Genomic DNA, 19,599 nt, shown 5'->3' on the forward strand with positions numbered 1-19,599 from the left:
GGGAGGGACACAGACAGGGGGTTTCGGTGGCTCACAATGTGGCACTGCTCTTCCGCCCTGTGTGTATGCCGAGTGCTGGGGAAGGATTCAGACCCCAACTACTAGACATTTCCTTTATCTTTTGCACATAAGCACAGGGAGTAAGAAGGACCCCCTCCCACCCCCCCCCACCCACACAGAGCCCTGTCCTACTTCTTGGCCAGCACACCTTTCTTCTCTTTGGTCCACTGGTAGAAGCCATCGCATGGGTTTCAGTGTGGTAATATAGCAAAGCAGCATGTTGTGGGGGGGGGCCTTGGGGCCATACAGAACCAGGTGTCCCCTCTCTACCCCTTCCTAGCAGTGTGATCATGTGGGACTTAGTAAACCTCTCTGGGATTTGGGGTGTTTTTAATCTGTAAAACTTTAAAGGGTAGTTTTGAGAATTGCGAGAGCAAATATATATGGAGTGCCTGGCATATGTGTCTGGTTCCAATGAGGGTTCAGTAAATACCCCTTCTTTTTTTTGTTATTTTTATCATTATCCAGTGGTATGAATGGAACATATGAGTTTACCACCCAATAGTATTAGGGTGACACACTGAAATATTAATTCATCTTTTTAGTCATTATTAGAAATCAGTTTACTTCTCTAAAAAGTTGTTTTGAAATTTTTACCGTTAGAACTTTATCTTGACTTGAACGTGTGCTAGATATTGTTATATTATTAAATTATAGTTAATTAAGTATAACAATTCTGCTGTGGTTATGAAAGAAAATGTCTTTATTCTTAGGAGATGTATGCTGCCTGAAACTTACTTCAAAAGGTTTAGTTAAAAATAATTTATATATACATAAAGTATATTTATTTATTTTACAAAATATAAACTTATTTTATTATGTAATCATTGCTATTTATATAAAATTAATATATAGACTACACATATACATATGTACATGTATACACACACATACACATATATAGAGAAAGGAAATGTGGCAAAATGGCAACAGTGTTTTAACCTAGATGAAGTGTAAATGGGTGCTCATTATACTATTTTTTTCTTCTTTCAACTTTCTGTACGTTTCCAAATTTTCATAATTAAAAAGTTGGGGAAAAGGGACAGACGTATTACAAAGCAGTTTAAAAACAGTTTAGAAAGACTAAAGTAAAATAATTAAACAAAAACAACATAAAACTAGGTGGATCTATATTTTTATGTTATAAAAAGATGTTTTCTACTAATTCTTACAAAAGCAAGCATTTCTTTATCTTTCAGGATAACTTAAAGAACTTCTAGGACAGGTTGCTATAAAGTCTCTTTTCTCTCTCACCCCAGTGTTATTTGTCTTTACTGTAACAAACTGGAATTTCAGTTAGTATATTGGCTTTTCTCTTCTGCAGCTTGAATATGCAATGGAAAAATAAATCTGGACGTTACCCGGAATCTTCACAGAGGTCAAGAACTTTGGGGACAGGTACTCCAGCATTCCCAAGGACTTTCATTATCCTGCCAGAACAAAGCAAAATGAGCATCACTGCTGGCTGAATTGGTGAGACTTTCTTACAATTATTTGTTTGACTTAAAAATTAGTACATGCGGAAATTAAAATGTAATTCTAAAAATATTCAATTGACTCCAACGTAGGCAACAACAAAAAACAACAACAGATGGAACAAACAAAAAAGAAATAGTGAAATTATAGACGTAAATCAAACATATCAATTATTACACTCCAATTAAAAGACAGAAATTGTCATACCTGGATAGAAAAGTAAGACCTAACTATATGCTATCTATAAGAGACATACTTTAAATATAAAAATGTACATAGAAAAACAGTAAGAAAAAAAACCAAACAGATGGAAGGGGGAGCACCACGCAATTGGTAAGCCTAATAGAGCTGGTGTAGCTCCATGAATAATCAGAGAAAAAGCCCAAGTATTTGGAACTTAAATAGCATACTTCCGTATAAGCATGGGTCAAACAAGGAATCACAAGGGAAATTAGGAAATATTTCAGACACTAATAATAGTAAAACTATAACATGTAAGAATATGTGGGATGCAGATGTGTTCAGAGAGTAATTTATAACTTTAAATACTCATATTAGAAAAGAAAGATTTTAAATCAATCACTTAAGGTTACACTTAAGAAGGTAAAAATAAACCCAGAGGAAGTAGATGGAAAGTAATAAAGAGCAGAAATAAGTGAAATAGAAATAGAAAACAAACAACGGAAAAATATAACAAAACCAAACATTGGTTCTTTGCAAACATCAACACAATTGATAAATCCCTAGCTAGCCTGACGACAGATAGAGAGAGAGAAAGAGAGAGAGAATATACAAATTATCAATCAATACCAGGAATGATAAAGAGGGGAAATCACTAGATAGAGCCTACATACATTTAAAAAGATAATAAGGAATATTATGAACAATAAATTCGTTAGTTTAGAGGAAATGGACAAATTCCTTGGGAATTACAGCTTACCAAAACTAAAACAAGATAAAATATCTGAATAACCCAATATTTATTAAATTGAATTCATAGTCAAAAACCTTTTCCTAAGAAAAACACCAGGCCCCAGTGGTTTTACTGGTAAATTCTCTGAACCATGTAAGGAATACATTTTTAAATAGAAAAATAACTCTGCAGTCGTATCACTAATAATTAGCTCCTGCTGTTGCCTGCCTGATTTTCTTTTCCCCCTTCGTGTCCTAATAATAACACCTAAACTGTCCTTTGGGAAACAGCTCTGCCCCACTGTAGTCCCACGTGGTTTGGGTGGGACTGTCCCAACCCCTGGTTCCAGGGATGGGCATAAAACTCAGATATGGCCAATCTGAACACTGCATCCTCCTGGCCACAGAGATTGGTTTGGGCACAAACCGGTGACCATATCGGGCAAATGAGTCAATCTCAGGAGGGATGCTGGAACGATCACGGGGTTTAGTGAGGAAAGAAAAGCTAAGAGATGAAGAGAGAATGAATGGGTCCTGGTAACATTATTTGGGCCTCTGGGTGCAACCATTATTTCAATTATGAAGCCAATAAATTTTGCCATCTCTTCTCCTTTTTTATGCTTAAGTCAGGCTAAGTGGGTTTCTGTCACTTAAAACTGAAGAATACCACTAACATACGACCCAGACATGACCGTGGTAAACACTGTGATCTGTTTCTTTCCAATATTTTTTGTGTCAATTCATAAGTCTTAAAAAATAGTTAAGAATACTATATATAGTTTGTATCTGTTTTTTATTACATTAAAATTTTATCACACATTTTAATGTTATTATAGGCATACTTTTATTGGGGGCAATAATATCATCACTAAGGCCGGGCTGTGGAATCCCGAACTTCCCCTGGGTGTGAATCCAGACTCCATCACTCAGATAACATACCTCTTTAAGCCTCACTTTCTTCATCTGTAAAATGGGGATCATAATAGCAACATATCGTGGAGTTGTGAGAATGCTTTGAGTTAACAATTCAAAGCATTTATTATAGTGCCTGGTACATACTAAACAGTCACTAAGTGTTAGCTATTATTGTTGTTGAAACAGGTAGCTATACCAAGGTTTATTTAATCATTTCCCAATTATTGTAACTTTAGGGTGTTTTCAATTTTTTATTATAAACAACACTGTGGTTAGCATATTAATGCATATAGCTTTTTTCCCTATTTAGAATGTTTTTTAAGAGCGATCTCCTAATTGGTATTATTAGGTCTAAAAGTATGACTATTCTGAGGTTTTTAATAAATTGTGTTATACTCTATTCTAAAACAGTTGTTCAGATTTACATTTGGCATTTTAGAAACAGATACTGTATTAGGTTTCATTTTCAAATGCACATTTTATCCCTTTACTAAAATGGAAATTCTGTGCATTCCTAGATTTCTGGAATGTCATTCTAGTACTGCAGAATTCCTCAGTACCTCTGGGAATGGTTAGAGACAGTTCACAAGCAGGATGCATAAGAGAGTGGTGGTTTTACATTTTAGGGTCTTTCTTCTATGAACACACACCTGCTGTTATATGGGAACATATACAAGGGTTCAGGAATAGCTGTAGGTTTTCTCCTCTGATGAACCCCCAAGGCTTCGTAATTGTCAGTCATCAGTCCTTGCAACACTTAGACGTGTGAAATCGCTGGAGCCAAAAAGTGTGGAGGAGAAACAGTAAACGGAAAGAACAAGGGGCCAGGAGCCACAATCGCACTGTCCCTACTACTCTCTGCAACTTTCCTTCTGCAGAGCATAACAGGCTGGACGGAAGAGAGAGGAAGAGGAAGAGGAAGTTGTCAGGAGAGGAAGCCCCACCTTGGAGCCCATTCATTGGGTCCGTAGTCATTCTCCAAGAGATTTGGAGCTCATTCTTTTTTTTCAACCTACTACGTTTAAATTTTCCTATTTGCAAAGCAGACTATTTTATTTAGAATGAGCTGTAATACATTTCTTCTTTTAAATATTTTATTATGGAAACTTTCAAACATATGTAAGTAGAGAGATTCATATAAAAAAAAAACCCAGGTACCCATCACCCCATTTCAACAACTGTCAACTCATGGCCACACTTGTCGGGCTATCGCCCCACAGATAGACTGATTTTAAGACTAACGGTCTTACGGTCTTGAAGACTAAATGGTAAAACTAAAGAGTATCTCAAAAATGCCTTTTTGCATCTGGAAGTTCCAAAAAAGTCTAGTCTCCTACAGATTTAGGTATGGAAAAGAAAAGAAACTTAAGAATAAAATTAGGTGGCATGTTCTTATTTGAAATCATTTTGGAGAGTCAGACTAGCAGTTTTAAAAGTCTCAAGGCACTTGGAGTGCTGCTTTGTCTGCTCAGGGGCTGCGCTGCAGAGGCCGGTTGTCAAGTGCGCCTGGGCTTGAGAAGTTACCTGAACTCCCTCTCGATTGCATGGGCAGATGGAAGGAGTGTCCCTGGGGGTTTCTTCCTCAGAACCAGCTGATGGTCAGCCAGCTTGACGTAGTAAGTTGGATTTGAAAGCCCGTGATCAAACTGAAGTAGTTCCAGCACTCCTGCAAGTTTGAAAACAAAGACAACTCAAACCAGCTCTGGAGGGCACACCTGGAAAGACATTCTTTCTCTCTAAGGAGTTCAGCATTGGGGATGCAGGAAATCCTGATTTGGGATGCACTGTAAGAAAAGCACTTCCTCAGGGGTGGCCGGTTAGCTCAGTTGGTTAGAGCGCGGTGCTCTTAACAACAAGGTTGCCAGTACGATGCCCACATGGGCCACTGTGAGCTGCGCCCTCCACAACTAGATTGAAATAACTACTTGACTTGGAGCTGATGGGTCCTGGAAAAACACACTTAAATAAATAAGTTTAAAAAAAAAGAAAAAAAAAGAAAAGCACCTCCTCCCCGCGTACCAGAAGTGATTGAGCCCCAGGCATAATCCACCAGCATGGGTCCAGAATCACATGTCACTACAGTGTGGCAAAGGCCACTGGATTTACACCACAATAATATTCACACTTTGTACAAGTGTCCAATTTTGTCCTTCTTGCCAACTCCTGCTCCATGAAAAAAAGCTTTTTAGTTCTGTTTATCAAGCACAAGCACAGTCATGGCAACCCATCTTGCTAAACGGAATGCTTTAAGCCTGAGAATGAAAAGTGCCCTTGTGCGTCCCTTAGCCCATTCTCAGCCAAACCACGCCTGACGCTGGTGTGACAGCTGAAAAGAGCTCCGCAGAGGCCTACAGCTTGAGCCAAAGCTGCTTTCATGAGATGCAATTTCCCACCTCCGCAGGCTGAACTCTTTGGCAGACACATCCTAGTTAGCCCTCTGCTTCATAATAAGACAAACCTGAGCCATAGATTCATTTCACTTGGTCAAAAGAGCAAGAAATGGGAGTCTGCCTGAGTTATCTGGCTTGGGCAGCAAGGGCCCCTCGTCTACAGGTATCCCTCCGTGAATGCGCTGATCTCATCTGGTCTCTGAAGCTAAGCAGGGTCAGGCCTGGTTAGTACTTGGGTAGGAGGCGGAGCCCCTCAGCTCTGTGGAGGCACTAAGAATACTGGAAAACATCATAGAATCTCTGGAAAACATCAGCATGTGACGCTCATACAAAAAGTCTTTTTCAAGGATCAAATGGATGAGGCAAAACTATCACCAGGTGGAAATTTCTTCAGAAGCTCAGGAGGCACCTGTTTTTCTCAGGGTAGAATGTGAAGAATAAGGGTAGGGCCTCTAAAGAGATGGAGCAAGTTTGCCACATTTTATATGCATGCAACTTTTAAGTCACCTTTACAAACAAGCTGTCATCTCAGAAGAATGAAAAACACTTAAACGCCCCTGGGCACACACTGCAGTCGCCAAGTTCGTCCCCTGGACAGTGACAGTCATTTGCAGTGATTGCTGCCACACACACTCTCAGGTGGAAGAGCAGGCAAGTACACTTTGCGGGGGGTCCATATAAAAGGGGGTTAATGTTTTTTCCCAAGCAAAACTGAAAGCAGCACTCAGGTCCACGGCGCCCAATGGCTGCTTTCCTCATCACGTTGCCTCTTTGTCTCCAGCACATTCCACCAGGGTTTGCAAGTGAGAACCAGACGGCAAGCTGAGCCTTGGAAAGAGTTACCGAAATACAAAAACTTAAATACCTGTGGTTTGGGTCCCCAGTAAGTCTTTGAGGTACTTCTCCAAGGAATCTTTTGGAATTTCCATTGTCTTTCTCACAGGGCGAGTGTTTGGAACAACCGTTCTCAATGTAAAACCCAAAAGAGTTTCTAATTCCTTTAATGCAGTCTCTGGGTCATTCACCTGGTTTCAAAGAAAATGTTGAACTTGCCACCGGTGAACCCTGACCTCTCCTCCTGTCTGTTTTCTAAGAAGGTCGTTTTCAGAGGGAAATACCCACGAAGTCAGTTTTCTGAGCAACGACTTTGGCATCAGGATACTCAGCCAATGAGTTTCCACATTAAACTTGCTATGTGCTGGGAAGAGTGCCACTTAAAAGTCCATGACACTCCCTCATGCGGGACGGCAGAATATTGTGCCGTGGCGTCTACTCTGTCCCTAGGGGCCCGTCAGCTTCATAATGAAACTCAAGCATGGAAGGCTGGACCGAGACCCCTTCTCACGTGGCTTCTCGTGCTTCACAGCCATGACATGGGGTGGTCCGTGTGGCTGGCAGCTGCTGGCTCCCCACCCAGAAGAGTGTCACTAGGGCAGCCTGACTGCCATCCCAAATGTCTGGGGCCTGCCATTCACCTCCTTGTGTAACTCTTCTCAAACTGCCTTCTTAGTATGAGTCTGTCTTACTTCCCATTGAAAATACAAGCAGTTAGTCACACATTTTCATAACTAATGAAAAATAAAAGGACTACGGCAACATGGGGGCAAACCACTAATGGCAGCTATCGCTGTGAATGTAAGAGGAATGCACAGGAATGCTTCCACTCGTGCCTGGCACACAGTAGGGGTTCAAAAACTAGTGACCTTTACCTTAATGGTGTGAATACCCAAGCTGGCAGCTGCTTTGAGATTCATTCCAAGATCGTCAAGAAAGATGGACTCAGAAGGCTGCAGGCCGAGCCGCTCCAAGCACAGCTTATATATCCTGGGGTCTGGCTTACAGATTCCTTCCAGGCAGGACTCCACAACCTGAGGGAGGGACAGAAAGGAGAGATAAACGTCCCCAAAAGCAGTGCTCCCACGTGCACGCTGGTATATTTTTTTATAAGAAGAGCAGGAGGAGGACAGTTCAGATTTGTTAATAACAAGTGACGTAAGAGTATTATGATAGAAATGGTGTTGCTTTTTTTAAGCTGAGTAATTTGGAAATACTGGGTTACAACCTGCGGGCAAACTCAGAAAACTGAAGTTCTAGTTCAGATACGATGACCTTGTACAAACAGTGAAGCCACAGTGGGCCTGTTTCATCATCAGTAAAATAGGAATACTAATAGCCCTCTTATCTATCTTAATGGTTGTTGTGAAACTTGAATGAGTTCCAAAATGACAAAGCATTTTGCTAATGTCAGATATTAAGCAGAACAAAAGCTGTACATTTCAGCTGTAGGGAAAGTATTTCACCATTTTTTTCCAGAAATCAGACACTATTTACTGTTATAAATGACACATGACTTTAATGTCTATATGTCAGAAGTTAAAGAACAGCCATACTCAAATTTATGTGGATAAATCCCCCAGGAGGGCTGACACCAGAGATCATCAGTGGTGATGCAAGTAGGTTACTTGCAAAGAGCCTCCTGCATCCTGGCAGCCTTGCTTCAACTGTGTACCTGATCTGGAACCAGGGGGGCTACTGAGGGCTAAAGAGAACCCTGAAAAAGCCCTGTCAGTGTCAGGCTAGCTCTGATCCACCAACGCCCTGGAAGTCCCAGGGCCTAATCTCCTATGAAGTGGGCCTCAGATGGCCCTAACAGCCATAACCAATAGCCTCCGGTCTGTCCTAAGAGAACTAAACCCCTGCCTCACTCCTGGAATGAGCCTTGCTCTCCAAGACTAAGGACAGACCTGAGGGCCCCTCTCTCTACTCCATGTTGGCACTACTCAGGATTGGATAAGTACTGTCCTTTCTAGTAAGTAAATGTCCTGAGTAAACTAGACCTTCTCTACTTAGTCTTCCTGAATGAGCTAAAAGAAGACAAAGAAGCTCCTTCTAAAGAAAATGTCAGTCGTTGGTAGCAGAGAAGCCGGGGGTTTCAGACACCGATCAATGTATCAGGCTGCGGGGAAGCTGCAAGGTACCTGCTGAGACAGGAAATGAGAGGGCGTGAGCCTAGGGGAATGGAGCCAAGTTCTGACAAGCAGACATCTCTTCATGTAGCTGATTATGTTTGGGGAAGTAAAAATACTCTTAAGGTTTAAGTTTGATAAAATCCCTGCCCTTCTCTTTCTGTTCTACCTTGCAAGATGAAAACGTTCTGGAGATTTGTTTCACAACCATGTGAACAGACGTAACACTTAGAAATAGTTAAGGTGGTAAATTTTATGTAATGTGTTCTTTCATAATAAAAACTAATGTAAAAAACTTTTTAATGAAAACATTAGATGAAATTTTTTAAAAAGGTCCATACACCTCAGCAGAGACAGACTCCTTTAATAGTGAAGAGTTCAGGAACAGCCGCGTGTTGACAGATCATAGCAGTGGTTACACTATCTTCATTTCTATCAAAAAAAATTTTTTTTTTTTTGCCTTAGAGCTTTAGAGGACAAACACCTTAACAAACCCTCGCTCTTGAGGAAATGTATTTTTAAAACTCCAGTTCTCCTGCAGACCTACCATATGAAAACCCATCAGAAAAGCTACTGGAAAGCACGTGCCACAGAGCCTGTGAAGACTGAATAAACGAGTCCATTGTTTTAAAGAAGCTTCTAGTGGGAGGGCCCAACGTGAGCCTGGCCCACTTAACGGTTCAGAAGAACGTAAGATTCCTGTAGCTGCACTTGAGGGAAGGGATCTCTAAAAACAATCACAATGTATTGTACACTGAATATGTGCCAGGCATTGCAGACCACTTGGTGTGCATTGTCCCCTGGGGCCCACATAGCTAACTACAACAAAGAAATTGCTATTCCTGTGTTACAGGTGAGGAAACAGGTTCAGGGAAGCAAGGCCACCATCTCTGGTCACCAGGCTCGCTAGCTGCAGAGACAGGACTGGAATCCTGGGAGGCTCCTGAGCACCCCGAGGGGAGGGGCTTGGAGGAGTGCCACGTGGTGACCCAGCCCAGTGGGGAAACCAACAATCAAAGCAGGTAAGGCCCAGGCCAAGTGTCCAGAGGGGAGAGAACTGAATCTCTGCCCATCTTCCTATAAGGAGGGAACAGATAGAAGGTGAAAACAGCATTAGGTAGGCAGGTTAATTTCCAACACTTGTGCTCTGAATTTCTGCCTGTCGATTCTACCAGACCTTATGTTCTAAAATAGCACTATCCAAGAGAACTTTCGACAGTGACGGAAATGCTACACCTCCAATATAGTAGCCACTAGCCACATGTGGCGACGGAGCACGTGAAATGGGCAAGGGCGTGTTCCAGAGGGCGGGGACCGTGCCCATCACACTGGACATAGTATCCCGTCTCACCCAGCCAGTGCCCGGCATGCAGTAACTGCTCAGTAAGAACGTGTTTTCTGAATGACTGAAGTTTAAGCAAGTCGTCTATCAATAATTCATACCTATCCCAGGATAATGATCTGTGTTCTCTTAGGGAAATGGGAATCCTTCAGAGATATAACCTGGCACAGAAGACCGTATCTTGGCTCAGTATCTTCTCAGTGTACTTCGATAGTCTAACACTGCGCACACTGCCCAATATAATAGCCACTAGACATATGTGATTATTTACATTTCAATTCATTCAAAGGAAATAAAATTCAGTTCCTCAGTGGCACCAGCCACATTTCAAGTGCTTAGTAGCCATATGTTACTCATGTGGCTAGCCACATCGGACATTTCCGTGATTGCAGGAAGCTTATTGAACAGTGCTGGTCTAAGGATTAATGCCATAGAAATGGAGGGCAACAGGTTGGCCTTTGAAGAGAAAAGATCAAAGAGCCCATTAAGATGTGAGGGCTGAGGGAAGTGCTTGTGTTAGGTTCAAAGCCAGGATGTAAGGAAGTCTCTAAAGCTGAGGTTTCAACCAGTTATCAAATCCCATAAATGTCTGACTTTGCTATAAGCTCAGTGATATTTTTAAAATCCTCTTTTCAACCTGTTATGTCTAAACCTAACTTAGTCAAGAGTCTGAATAAAAAACCCATTAATACAAGACCTGCTACAAGGCAGCTAAATGTTGCATCCTGAAGCAAGGACAGATTCTGTTTTGACTACTGTTTGGGGTCACTTCCAGCTTACCACATCAAATTGTGTCCGGTCCAGGGGCAAAAAGCTTTTCCCGCTGGAAAGATAAAAGTTATTGCTCAGGACTGCAGTCTTTAGGCCTTTTGCCCGAACTTGAGTTATGGCTTCCATCATCACTGGGAACGGCTTTGCCACTTGCTCACTGGTCAGCACGGAGAAAAAGGAGTCCACAGGCACAGAGGTCTTTGACTAAGAATGGGGGAGGGGAAAGGAGAACCAGAAGTCATTTTGAGTAAAAACAGCTCACCAGCAACAGAGAAAAATATACATTCCCAGCTTCCTACTGCTACTGGGCAGTAAAAGCCTTGGCCTCGGGCTTGGTGCCTGCAGGAATCCTTTCCCTTGGCCATCGTGAGAACTCTGCATATGCGAGTAAGTTATAAAAAGTGACTTAGAATTAGTTATAATGGTTAGGGAATGGAGCTATTTATATCAATATTCCACTTAAGTAAGTTTTTTAACTTCACTCATGGATTGTCAATTTTAAAAAGTTAACAGGATACCATAAGAGGATACACTAAACTCTTAAAAAGTGTATTAAGCAGATGTAATTTAATTTTTAATGATCCAAAGACATTTAATGATTTTGTATTACCTCAGCATCACCACTATGAGCTTCAGTTTCTAATCATTTTTGTTTTGTTTTCAAATTCAGTCTGTGTGGGTTTTGAAAACTTTTATCCTGTTTCAAAATCTGCAAAGGCAAGTCTGCTATTTTATACACACACGCACACATTTTATAACAGCTTTACTGAGATACATTTCACCCATTTAAACTGTACAATTCAGTGGTGTTTAATATATTCAGAAAGTTGTGCAACCATCAATCACCACAGTCAATTTTAGAACATTTTCATCACCCTAAGAAGAAATCCCATCCCCACAGTGGCCCTCCCCATCCCCATGCCCCTCCTCGTCCTCCAATACTCCCAGTCCTACAAAATCACTAACCTACTTTCTGTTTCTTATAGATTTACCTATTCTGGGCATTTCTATAAATGGAACAATACAATATGTAGTCCTATTTGACTGGCTTCTTTTCTTTCACTTAGCATAACATTTTCCAGATGTAGATAGATAGATAGATAGATAGATAGATAGATAGATAGATATCGATGTCTATCTGTATATATTTAAAATCGTGGTACAATATACAAAACATAACATTTACTATTTTAACAACTTTAAGTGTACAGTTGAGTGGCATTAAGTGCATTCACTGTCGCACAACCATCACCACCATCCGTGCACAGAACTTTATTTCGTATAGTTTAAATTATATTTTAGCAGGGTTATTGTGAAGGTTACATGAGTTAATATAAATAAAAGAACTTAGAAACATGCGTAGTACAGTGAAAAAGCTCAATATTACTGCCTTAAATAAGCTTTCTGATCAAAGCCATTATGCAGACACTTCCTGTTTCAGATCAACAATAGCTGATGGAGGGGTTTAATAAGGAGTATTTTTACTTATTCATATGCGCAGTTAAAGTTGAGTACCCGGGAAGAGAAAAAATAGCTTAAAAACATAGAATGGATTATTAGATTTTCACTTCTTTATTTACAGTTTAATAAATACGGATGAGTGTTACCTCCACTACTCTAGGCTATGGAAATTCAAGTATGTTTATCGCTCACCATTTTAGAGTAGTGTCTCCCAAATTCTTCTAAGAAATCCTGTTTTGTTATCTCTCCTCTCATAAATTTCATCCAGGGCCCGTTTTCGCCACCTGAGATCAAGGCCTTCAATATAGTTCCAGGAGGGATATGATTTTGTATCTCCCATTCTACAGGAAGTAAAATGTGCAGTAAATGAAACACATCAACAAACAGCTGGGTTTAGAGAGCTCAGGGGGATTCCCATATCAGTTCCTGCGGCATTGCTGTGGTGCCATGTGGGTTCTGCTGGGAATTTGGAAAAACAGGAAACGCGAAATCTCAGCCTTAGATCTCCAAGGGCACAGCAATCTAATTTGTATGACTGAGGGGACACTGCGACTAAGCCTCCATCCTTAGCAGCTGCTTGAGATGATCTGGACACTGCATGATAAATGTTCTGCTCTGGGCTCTCATTAGCTGGCTCCTATACATTAGCTCACTCACACAGTCCTGGCCGCATAGCAAGCAAGTGCGTGAGGTAATAGGAAGCCAGTCTGCCAGCGCTCCACACAAGCCCTTCACCTTGCAAACTGGAGTGATCCTTTATGGCAGTGCAGCTGGTCCACGGAAACACGCACTTGGGGGTCGCTGTCTTTGTGAAATAAAGGAGAAAGTTTCTGTCCATAGCGAGCTAAGCCAGTGGCATTTGTGTACACTGGAAACATCTGGACAGGGGTTCTTATTCTTGTACAAGGTGGTTTGGTCTTTCTAAAATACAGCTACTATGGGGCAAACATATAGATAGTATTCATAATTATACCTAAGACATAATATACTTTACATATATCTTTTTTTTTTCTTCTTCTTTTTTTTTTTTAAGTGTGTTTTTCCAGGACCCATCAGCTCCAAGGCAAGTAGTTGTTTCAGTCTAGCTGTGGAGGGCGCAGCCGACAGTGGCCCATGTGGGGATCGAACCGGCAACCTTGTTGTTAAGAGCTCTCTAACCTGGCTCTAACCAACTGAGCTAACCGGCCGCCCCTATCTCTTGTTTTGATAAAGTAGTGACTATGCACTGAAAATATTTCAGACAATATAGAAGGTATAAAAAAGAAAATAAAATGACAATCCATCCCCTACTTCAAAAATAACCAATGTTACCAATTTGATGGATGCTCAAATTCTCTTCTGAGAATGCCAAGATTTTTAAAACTCAATCCAAATAGTAATACTTCTTTAATTTTAGAACTAAAGTGTAGAGTATTTATTATGGTCTCAGCGTTGGCAAGCATGTAAGGAAACTGGCACTCGCAGGGCCTGTCGATGGGAGTGGAAATAAGCACAACCTCTATGGAGAGCACAACTTGAAATGCACACACATTTGCTGTAGTAATTTCACTTCTAGGAATTTCTCTCACAGATACATTTGTAAAAGTAAACAGCGATTATGTACAAAGCTGTGCAGAATTCCTTTAAAAAAAACTAGAAACTTAAATGTATATTAATCAAAGGCTTGTGAAGTCAACTATGGTAGATCCATAGTTGTCATTAAAAGTATGAATAGGATTTGAACGGGCAGAGGAGGCAGGGAAGGGGAATTGCCAGCAGAGAGAATAGAACTTGCAAAGGCATAGAACTGTAATTGTGTTTGGCAAGTTTAGAGAATATCCAGTAGTCTGTGGCAGCTGAAGTGTGGACACACAGTGGGAAATGGTGTGACACAAGGACACGACAGCTGACTGTGAGAGACCCTAAAGACCAGGTGAAAGCTTCTAGACTTAACCCAAAGGACAAAGGGCAGGCACTCAAGGATTTGAAGCAGGGGAGTGAATGCATAAGATCTGTGTTTTAGAAAAGGAATTCTGGGGGGGTGTGGACCCCAGAGGGCCAGAGAGAGGAGTTAGGAGGCTGGTGTGATCACACAGGTGGGAGAAGACAGGGATATAAACAGGTTGAGGCAGGGGGAGTGGAGAGAAGCGAATAGGTCCTTAAGATATCCTGGAGAAAGTCAAGAAAATTCCTGCTCAGTGATCTTTATGTTCTCTGTGAAAGAGGGGATTCAGCAGTCTGCCAAGTATGAAGGTTTGCGGTGGGGCAGTATGATGACTCGTGGAGAGTTTGGAATAGCCCTGTGGTAAAAGCAGACGAATATGAGTGAAAAAATAGCGGCTGAGGGCCCAGCTGCAGCTGGAGCTAAAAAAATTGCTGACTTAGCCAGTTTGCATAGCTGGCTAATTTTTACCCAGGAGCATAGAAAACCTGGATTTGAATTGATTTAGCATGGAGAATTGCCCAACCAGCCACGATAGAAGTCAAAGGGACAGGGGCAGCTGTTTGGCCCTTTTTCCTTCCTGCTGGCTGGAATAAGAATGTAATGGCAGGAGGTAGAGCAGCCAAGACAGGCCATGAGATGAAACGGGAAATGAAGAGTACTCTCCACAGAACAGCACAACAGAAAGAGCTGGAGTCCCTGATGTCAATCACACTAGCCCCAGACCAGAACGAGGGCTTTCATGTGCAAAACAAGTAAACTTCTACCTTGTTTCCATCATGGCTTGGTTACGTTTTCCAACACCTGAAGCCAAAACTAATCAAACTGAAGTCAGTTTTCCTACTTAATTGAGTAGGAGGGGCCGATAAAGAAAGGATTAGAGATTAGAGATTTGATCTTGTAGGTTTAGAGGGAGATTTCAGCATTCAAGGTTTCAGGAGGAGCAGTTCTCAGGGAAAGGCAGTTAAATTCTACCAATAACAATAGCAATGGCAGCTCATCACTTACTGAGAATTTAAACTCACTGTGCTAAGCAAGTGCTCTCCATGGATTATCTCATTTCACACTCCTCAAATCCCAGAGGGAGGTAGGTACTATTAATAGCCCTAATTTGATGATGAGGAAACTAAGACTCAGAGAAGTTGAATAATTTGCCCAAGTTGCTGAGTATCTCAGCGACTAAGTCATGCTTGAAATTTGATTCAAGAGCCAGAGTATCACCCACCGGGACAACCTGCTGCCCAAATGTTCCTCTGTCTCCCCTTATACCCTCTATTCCCCCACCCCTAGCCTAGTCTCCAAAAATGAAACAGAACAAAGAGCTCACCTGCAGCCACTGTCCCTGGAGACGGAATAAGAACTCCACCCATGTCAAAAATCACCGCTCTGTAGGGGCCACCTCCAGAACGAGTCCATCGCCGGGCTCCCTGGTGCCTGCACTGGTTGTGTTTCAGGAAGGCTGCCCTCCGAGCCCACTGGAGAGGGGACTGGAAAAGCCGCCTTATGCACATGTTGCGGCCAAGGCTGCGTGAGAAGGCACAGGGCAGTCTGCCTCCAATCCAGACCTCCCCCCTGGAGCTCAGGGATGCCAACTGGACATCTCCACTGACCTCCAACGCTTCAAACCACAACCAGAATTAAACTCGGTATCTCTGGCCTCCTTGACTACTCCTTCTGGGGTCCATAGCTCCGTAAAAGGCTCCACCAGTCACCTAACTGCCCAAGCTGGAAAACTGGGACTCGCCCCTGCCGTCCCTGAGTCCCCACCCGGCAACCTCAACTCCAGTTGCTCAGTTCTTCCTCCTGAAAATCTCTACTACCTCTCTCCGCTCTCACTGCCGTGACCTCACCCACAGATCATGGCAACAGCCTCCTAAACAGCCCCCTTGCCTCTTCTTGAACCTCCGCATTTTTCCTTTCACTCTTCAACCGAGTAATCTTTCAACACTGCAAGTTTGAAGCCTCCTATGGCTCCCCATTGTAAGGGTGAAATTGAGGGAATCAATAGCGCAGTTAAACTTAGCTAGTTCCCAACTTCACTCACCACATAGCTCACTATCTAGCCACCTGTTATTAGACTTTGTTTGCAGTTTGATCCATCCTGATACTCATCTGTTTTCTCGTTGCTTCTCCCCTCACTGATTGACTGAAGAACTCTGTGCCTTTCCTCAAGGCTACCCAGACCTTGTTAATTAACAACATCCTAAACTGAAAAGAGCAGTTTCTTAATCCTTAGGCACTGGGACACTGGAATCCAATTTACAACTTCTTGCAGTTTTTACTGGTGAGGCACAGTCGCAGGCCTCGATGGCCAAGGCTGAGTCCAGAACTAACATCGTCTTCAAACAGACCAGACCCCAGGAAGGATGTCAGCCCTCAGACCTGCCTGACCGACTCCCACTTTCCTATATAAGAAAAAGCTAACCTGAAGTTAGTGCAGCTGCCCTCTCTCAGACTCCGGACTCTGCGCCAGCGACACCCTCCCACCTACACCCCCCGCCCCTGTTTCTCTCCTTACAACCTGTGGCAGCCGACATCTCTGGACACTGCCATGGGCACTTTCTCTCTTTCTAACTTTAATAATAAAACCTTTCTTCTTTCCCACTTTGTGTGTTTTGCGTGAATGCTTTCACCTTTTGTGAATGACCAGGGGTTAATTCCACACCACCCATTACTCTTATGATAAACTTCCTGAACCTGACTGAAAAGGACCTTTAAGATCTGCCTCCCCTCTTTTTACACTTTAACCTGGATGATCTAGACAAATAAATCTACATGCACCTTCCTGAAACAATATTCTCCTCCTGCTCCTAGGCCTTTCATATGCTGTTTCCTTGGCCTGGGATGCTACCTTCCACCTGTAACCTGGCTAACTCCAAACTCTCTTGTAGGTGGTAGTTTACCTGTCACTTCCTTCCTGAAACCTCTTCTGGCTACCAGAAAAGACAGATGAGGAATCTTTCCTGTATATTCCTAAGATACCCTGTATTCACCTCCTCCTAGAAACAAGGATGCCACCATCATCCCACCTTCAGACCATCACTGCAATGGCCTCTTGTTCTCCATTGCCTCTTTTCTAAACCTACTTTCAAAAGATTCAGAAAAAAACATACACAACACACACACATACGAGGTCTGACAATTAAGTTCACAAACTTGTTGCAATGATATTGCTAATCTTTTTGATATCAGAGGGATTATTCATTATGAATTTGTACCGACTGGACAGTTAACCAAGTTTACTATTTGGAAGTGCTGAAAAGGCTGCATGAAAAAGTTAGACGACCTGAACTTTTCCCTAACAGTTCATGGCTCTTGCATCATGACAATACACCAGCTCACACGGCACTGTCTGTGAGGGAGTTTTTAGCCAGTAAACAAATAACTGGATTGGAACACCCTCCCTACTCATCTGATCTGGCCCCAATGACTTCTTTCTTTACCGGAAGATAAAGGAAATATTGAAAGGAAGACATTTGGATGACTTTCAGGACATCAAGGGTAATACGACGACTGCTCTGATGGCCATTCCAGAAAAAGAGCTCCAAAATTGCTTTGAAGGGTGGACGAGGCGCTGGCATTGATGCATAGCTTTCCAAGGGGAGTACTTCAAGGGGTGAGAGTAGTGATATTCAGCCATGAGGGATGTAGCACTTTTTCTAGGATGAGTTCAGGAACTTATTTGTCAGACCTCATATTTATATAATGTGGCTGCCCGCTCACGGGCCGTGAAGGAATTCACAAGTCAGGCAGAAATACAGAAGTGATACGGGAGAGCGCCCTCACTATAAAAACTTTAAGTCTCCTTTTCCCTAATGTCTTAGGTCCCTAGCCCCTGGTTGGAATCATTTCTCAAAACAGTTTCTTAATCGTAAACAATAGATTGTTTTTAACTTGAATCATAGAAATATCCTACCCCCTCCTTTAATTCCCCTAAATCTTGTGATTTATGCTTGTTGTGATTTATCTTGTTGATTATCGTCATTGTAGCAGAGCGTTCTTTCCAGGCCTAGCTCCTGGGTAAACAATAACTGAATCACCGGTTAAACCAGAAGGAAGACCACAGGCTCCATGAAGCTGAACAAATTATTCATCACACAGTCTCCCTGCGTCAGTGGCTTTCTGTCCTGCTTGTTGGGCCAACACTTTTAACTCTATTAACTAAAATCTATCTCTCCTCATGTCGGGTCCATTAGGATGCCCCACCAAGACTTCCAGTACATTCCGACCACAGAGGTCAACATGGTCCTCCAGGTGGATCCCAAGACCCCTTCCCCTCATCTAAGATCAGATAGGGCAAGAGTCCCGTGAATCCCCAATAGGCAGGGACAACGGCCATATTCAGCAGGAAGCAGATACAGAAGAGATCTCCTGTCCCTCAATGTCCCACAGAGACTTACCGGGATCACATCTCTCAAGGGGGACATAAGGCAGGCTGTTAGAGACAGGAATTGGGTCTCTGAGACACCTGGATACAGCAGGTAACATTCCTCCACTTCCAACATAGTCTACAGGAAATAACCACCCAAAAGACCTCCCCTCTCCACCCAAACTTGCCCTTGTTTACCGTAACCATTAGCCATTATCAATCACAGATATCAACCAAGCAGCCCCACAATTGGAGAGGAGTAGCCCATTCTAGAAGAGAAGGAAATAAAATCTCCAAGTCGTCACCAGTCAGTGCTTTTTGAGCCACTCTGTTGCTCAGGCCCACTCCTACCTCTTTGGAGTGTACTTTCACTTCTAGTAAACTGCTCTTTCACCACTGTATTTCTGTGCCTCATTCAATTCTTCACTCGAGATACCAAGAACCTGGACAGGGCGCCGAGAAGGGTCTGCTCCCAGGTAACATCCTCACCACACCAACAATGCCTAGGCTCTCAGTAAACGTTTGTGAAGTGATGGGGCAGGAGTAGGACCCAGATCTATCTCCAGCACTGTTCTTAGCTAACCCACTGCCCGACCCTAACAGCGATGGAAACACTGCAATCCAGTCCTTACTCCCCGTGGGCCCTCACAGAAGCGCATTTACCTGGGTCTCAGCGAACCTTTCTGTAAAGTGGGGCTGACACTAAGCATCCTGCCTTGAGCTAGAGCTCGCGGTCAAATAAGACAGAAAGGGACAAGGGCTCTTCGCAGAGCGCGGGTTTCTCGGACCATTAGGAGAACTCGCGGGGACGGAGACTTTCCGCCGTCGGCTGAGACAGGCTGAAGGCAAGGCCTCTCAGGTAGGTTAACTCGGGCCAGGGCGCAAACCTACCGATCGGCCTAACAGGACCCGCGACGTCCCTCCTTCCCAACCTGTTCCCGATCCCGTCAGGCAAGTTTAGGCTCAGACTCACTTCCACCCCAGCCAATCGGAGCGCGTGCTGGTCTGCGCATGCG

At 42.8% G+C, this 19,599-nt stretch overlaps 1 protein-coding gene and 1 long non-coding RNA gene across 7 annotated transcripts in view; one reads left to right on the forward strand and one right to left on the reverse strand.

Moving 5' to 3' along the window:
* Positions 1-10,630, forward strand: part of LOC148757337 (uncharacterized) — a 53,075-nt gene extending 42,445 nt beyond the window's left edge. For both annotated transcript variants that reach the window (XR_016022405.1, XR_016022406.1), the window contains 2 exons: positions 1,385-1,533; positions 9,573-10,630. This is a non-coding gene — a long non-coding RNA (uncharacterized LOC148757337). The remainder of the gene's footprint in view (positions 1-1,384; positions 1,534-9,572) is intronic.
* ACAD10 (acyl-CoA dehydrogenase family member 10) overlaps positions 1-19,593 on the reverse strand; it is a 40,753-nt gene extending 21,160 nt beyond the window's left edge. Inside the window, exons 1-8 of one of the 5 annotated variants that reach the window (XR_002137526.3) lie at positions 19,247-19,467; positions 15,542-15,738; positions 12,486-12,634; positions 10,842-11,036; positions 7,463-7,621; positions 6,619-6,778; positions 4,888-5,029; positions 1,422-1,490 (exon numbers count right to left, since the gene is read on the reverse strand). Coding sequence is in view for 4 of the 5 variants with exons in the window: in XM_019733873.3 (XP_019589432.3) it covers positions 1,422-1,490; positions 4,888-5,029; positions 6,619-6,778; positions 7,463-7,621; positions 10,842-11,036; positions 12,486-12,634; positions 15,542-15,738; positions 19,247-19,293 (1,118 nt within the window). In the remaining variant the exon portion in view is untranslated. The other 4 variants (XM_019733875.3, XM_019733873.3, XM_074321047.2 and 1 more) reach the window with 4 other exon arrangements.
* Positions 19,594-19,599: the final 6 nt, after the last annotated feature.

The sequence above is a fragment of the Rhinolophus sinicus genome, chromosome 9, assembly GCF_057876585.1.
Source record: "Rhinolophus sinicus isolate RSI-liver-muscle chromosome 9, RSI-T2T, whole genome shotgun sequence".
Classification (NCBI taxonomy): domain Eukaryota; kingdom Metazoa; phylum Chordata; class Mammalia; order Chiroptera; family Rhinolophidae; genus Rhinolophus; species Rhinolophus sinicus.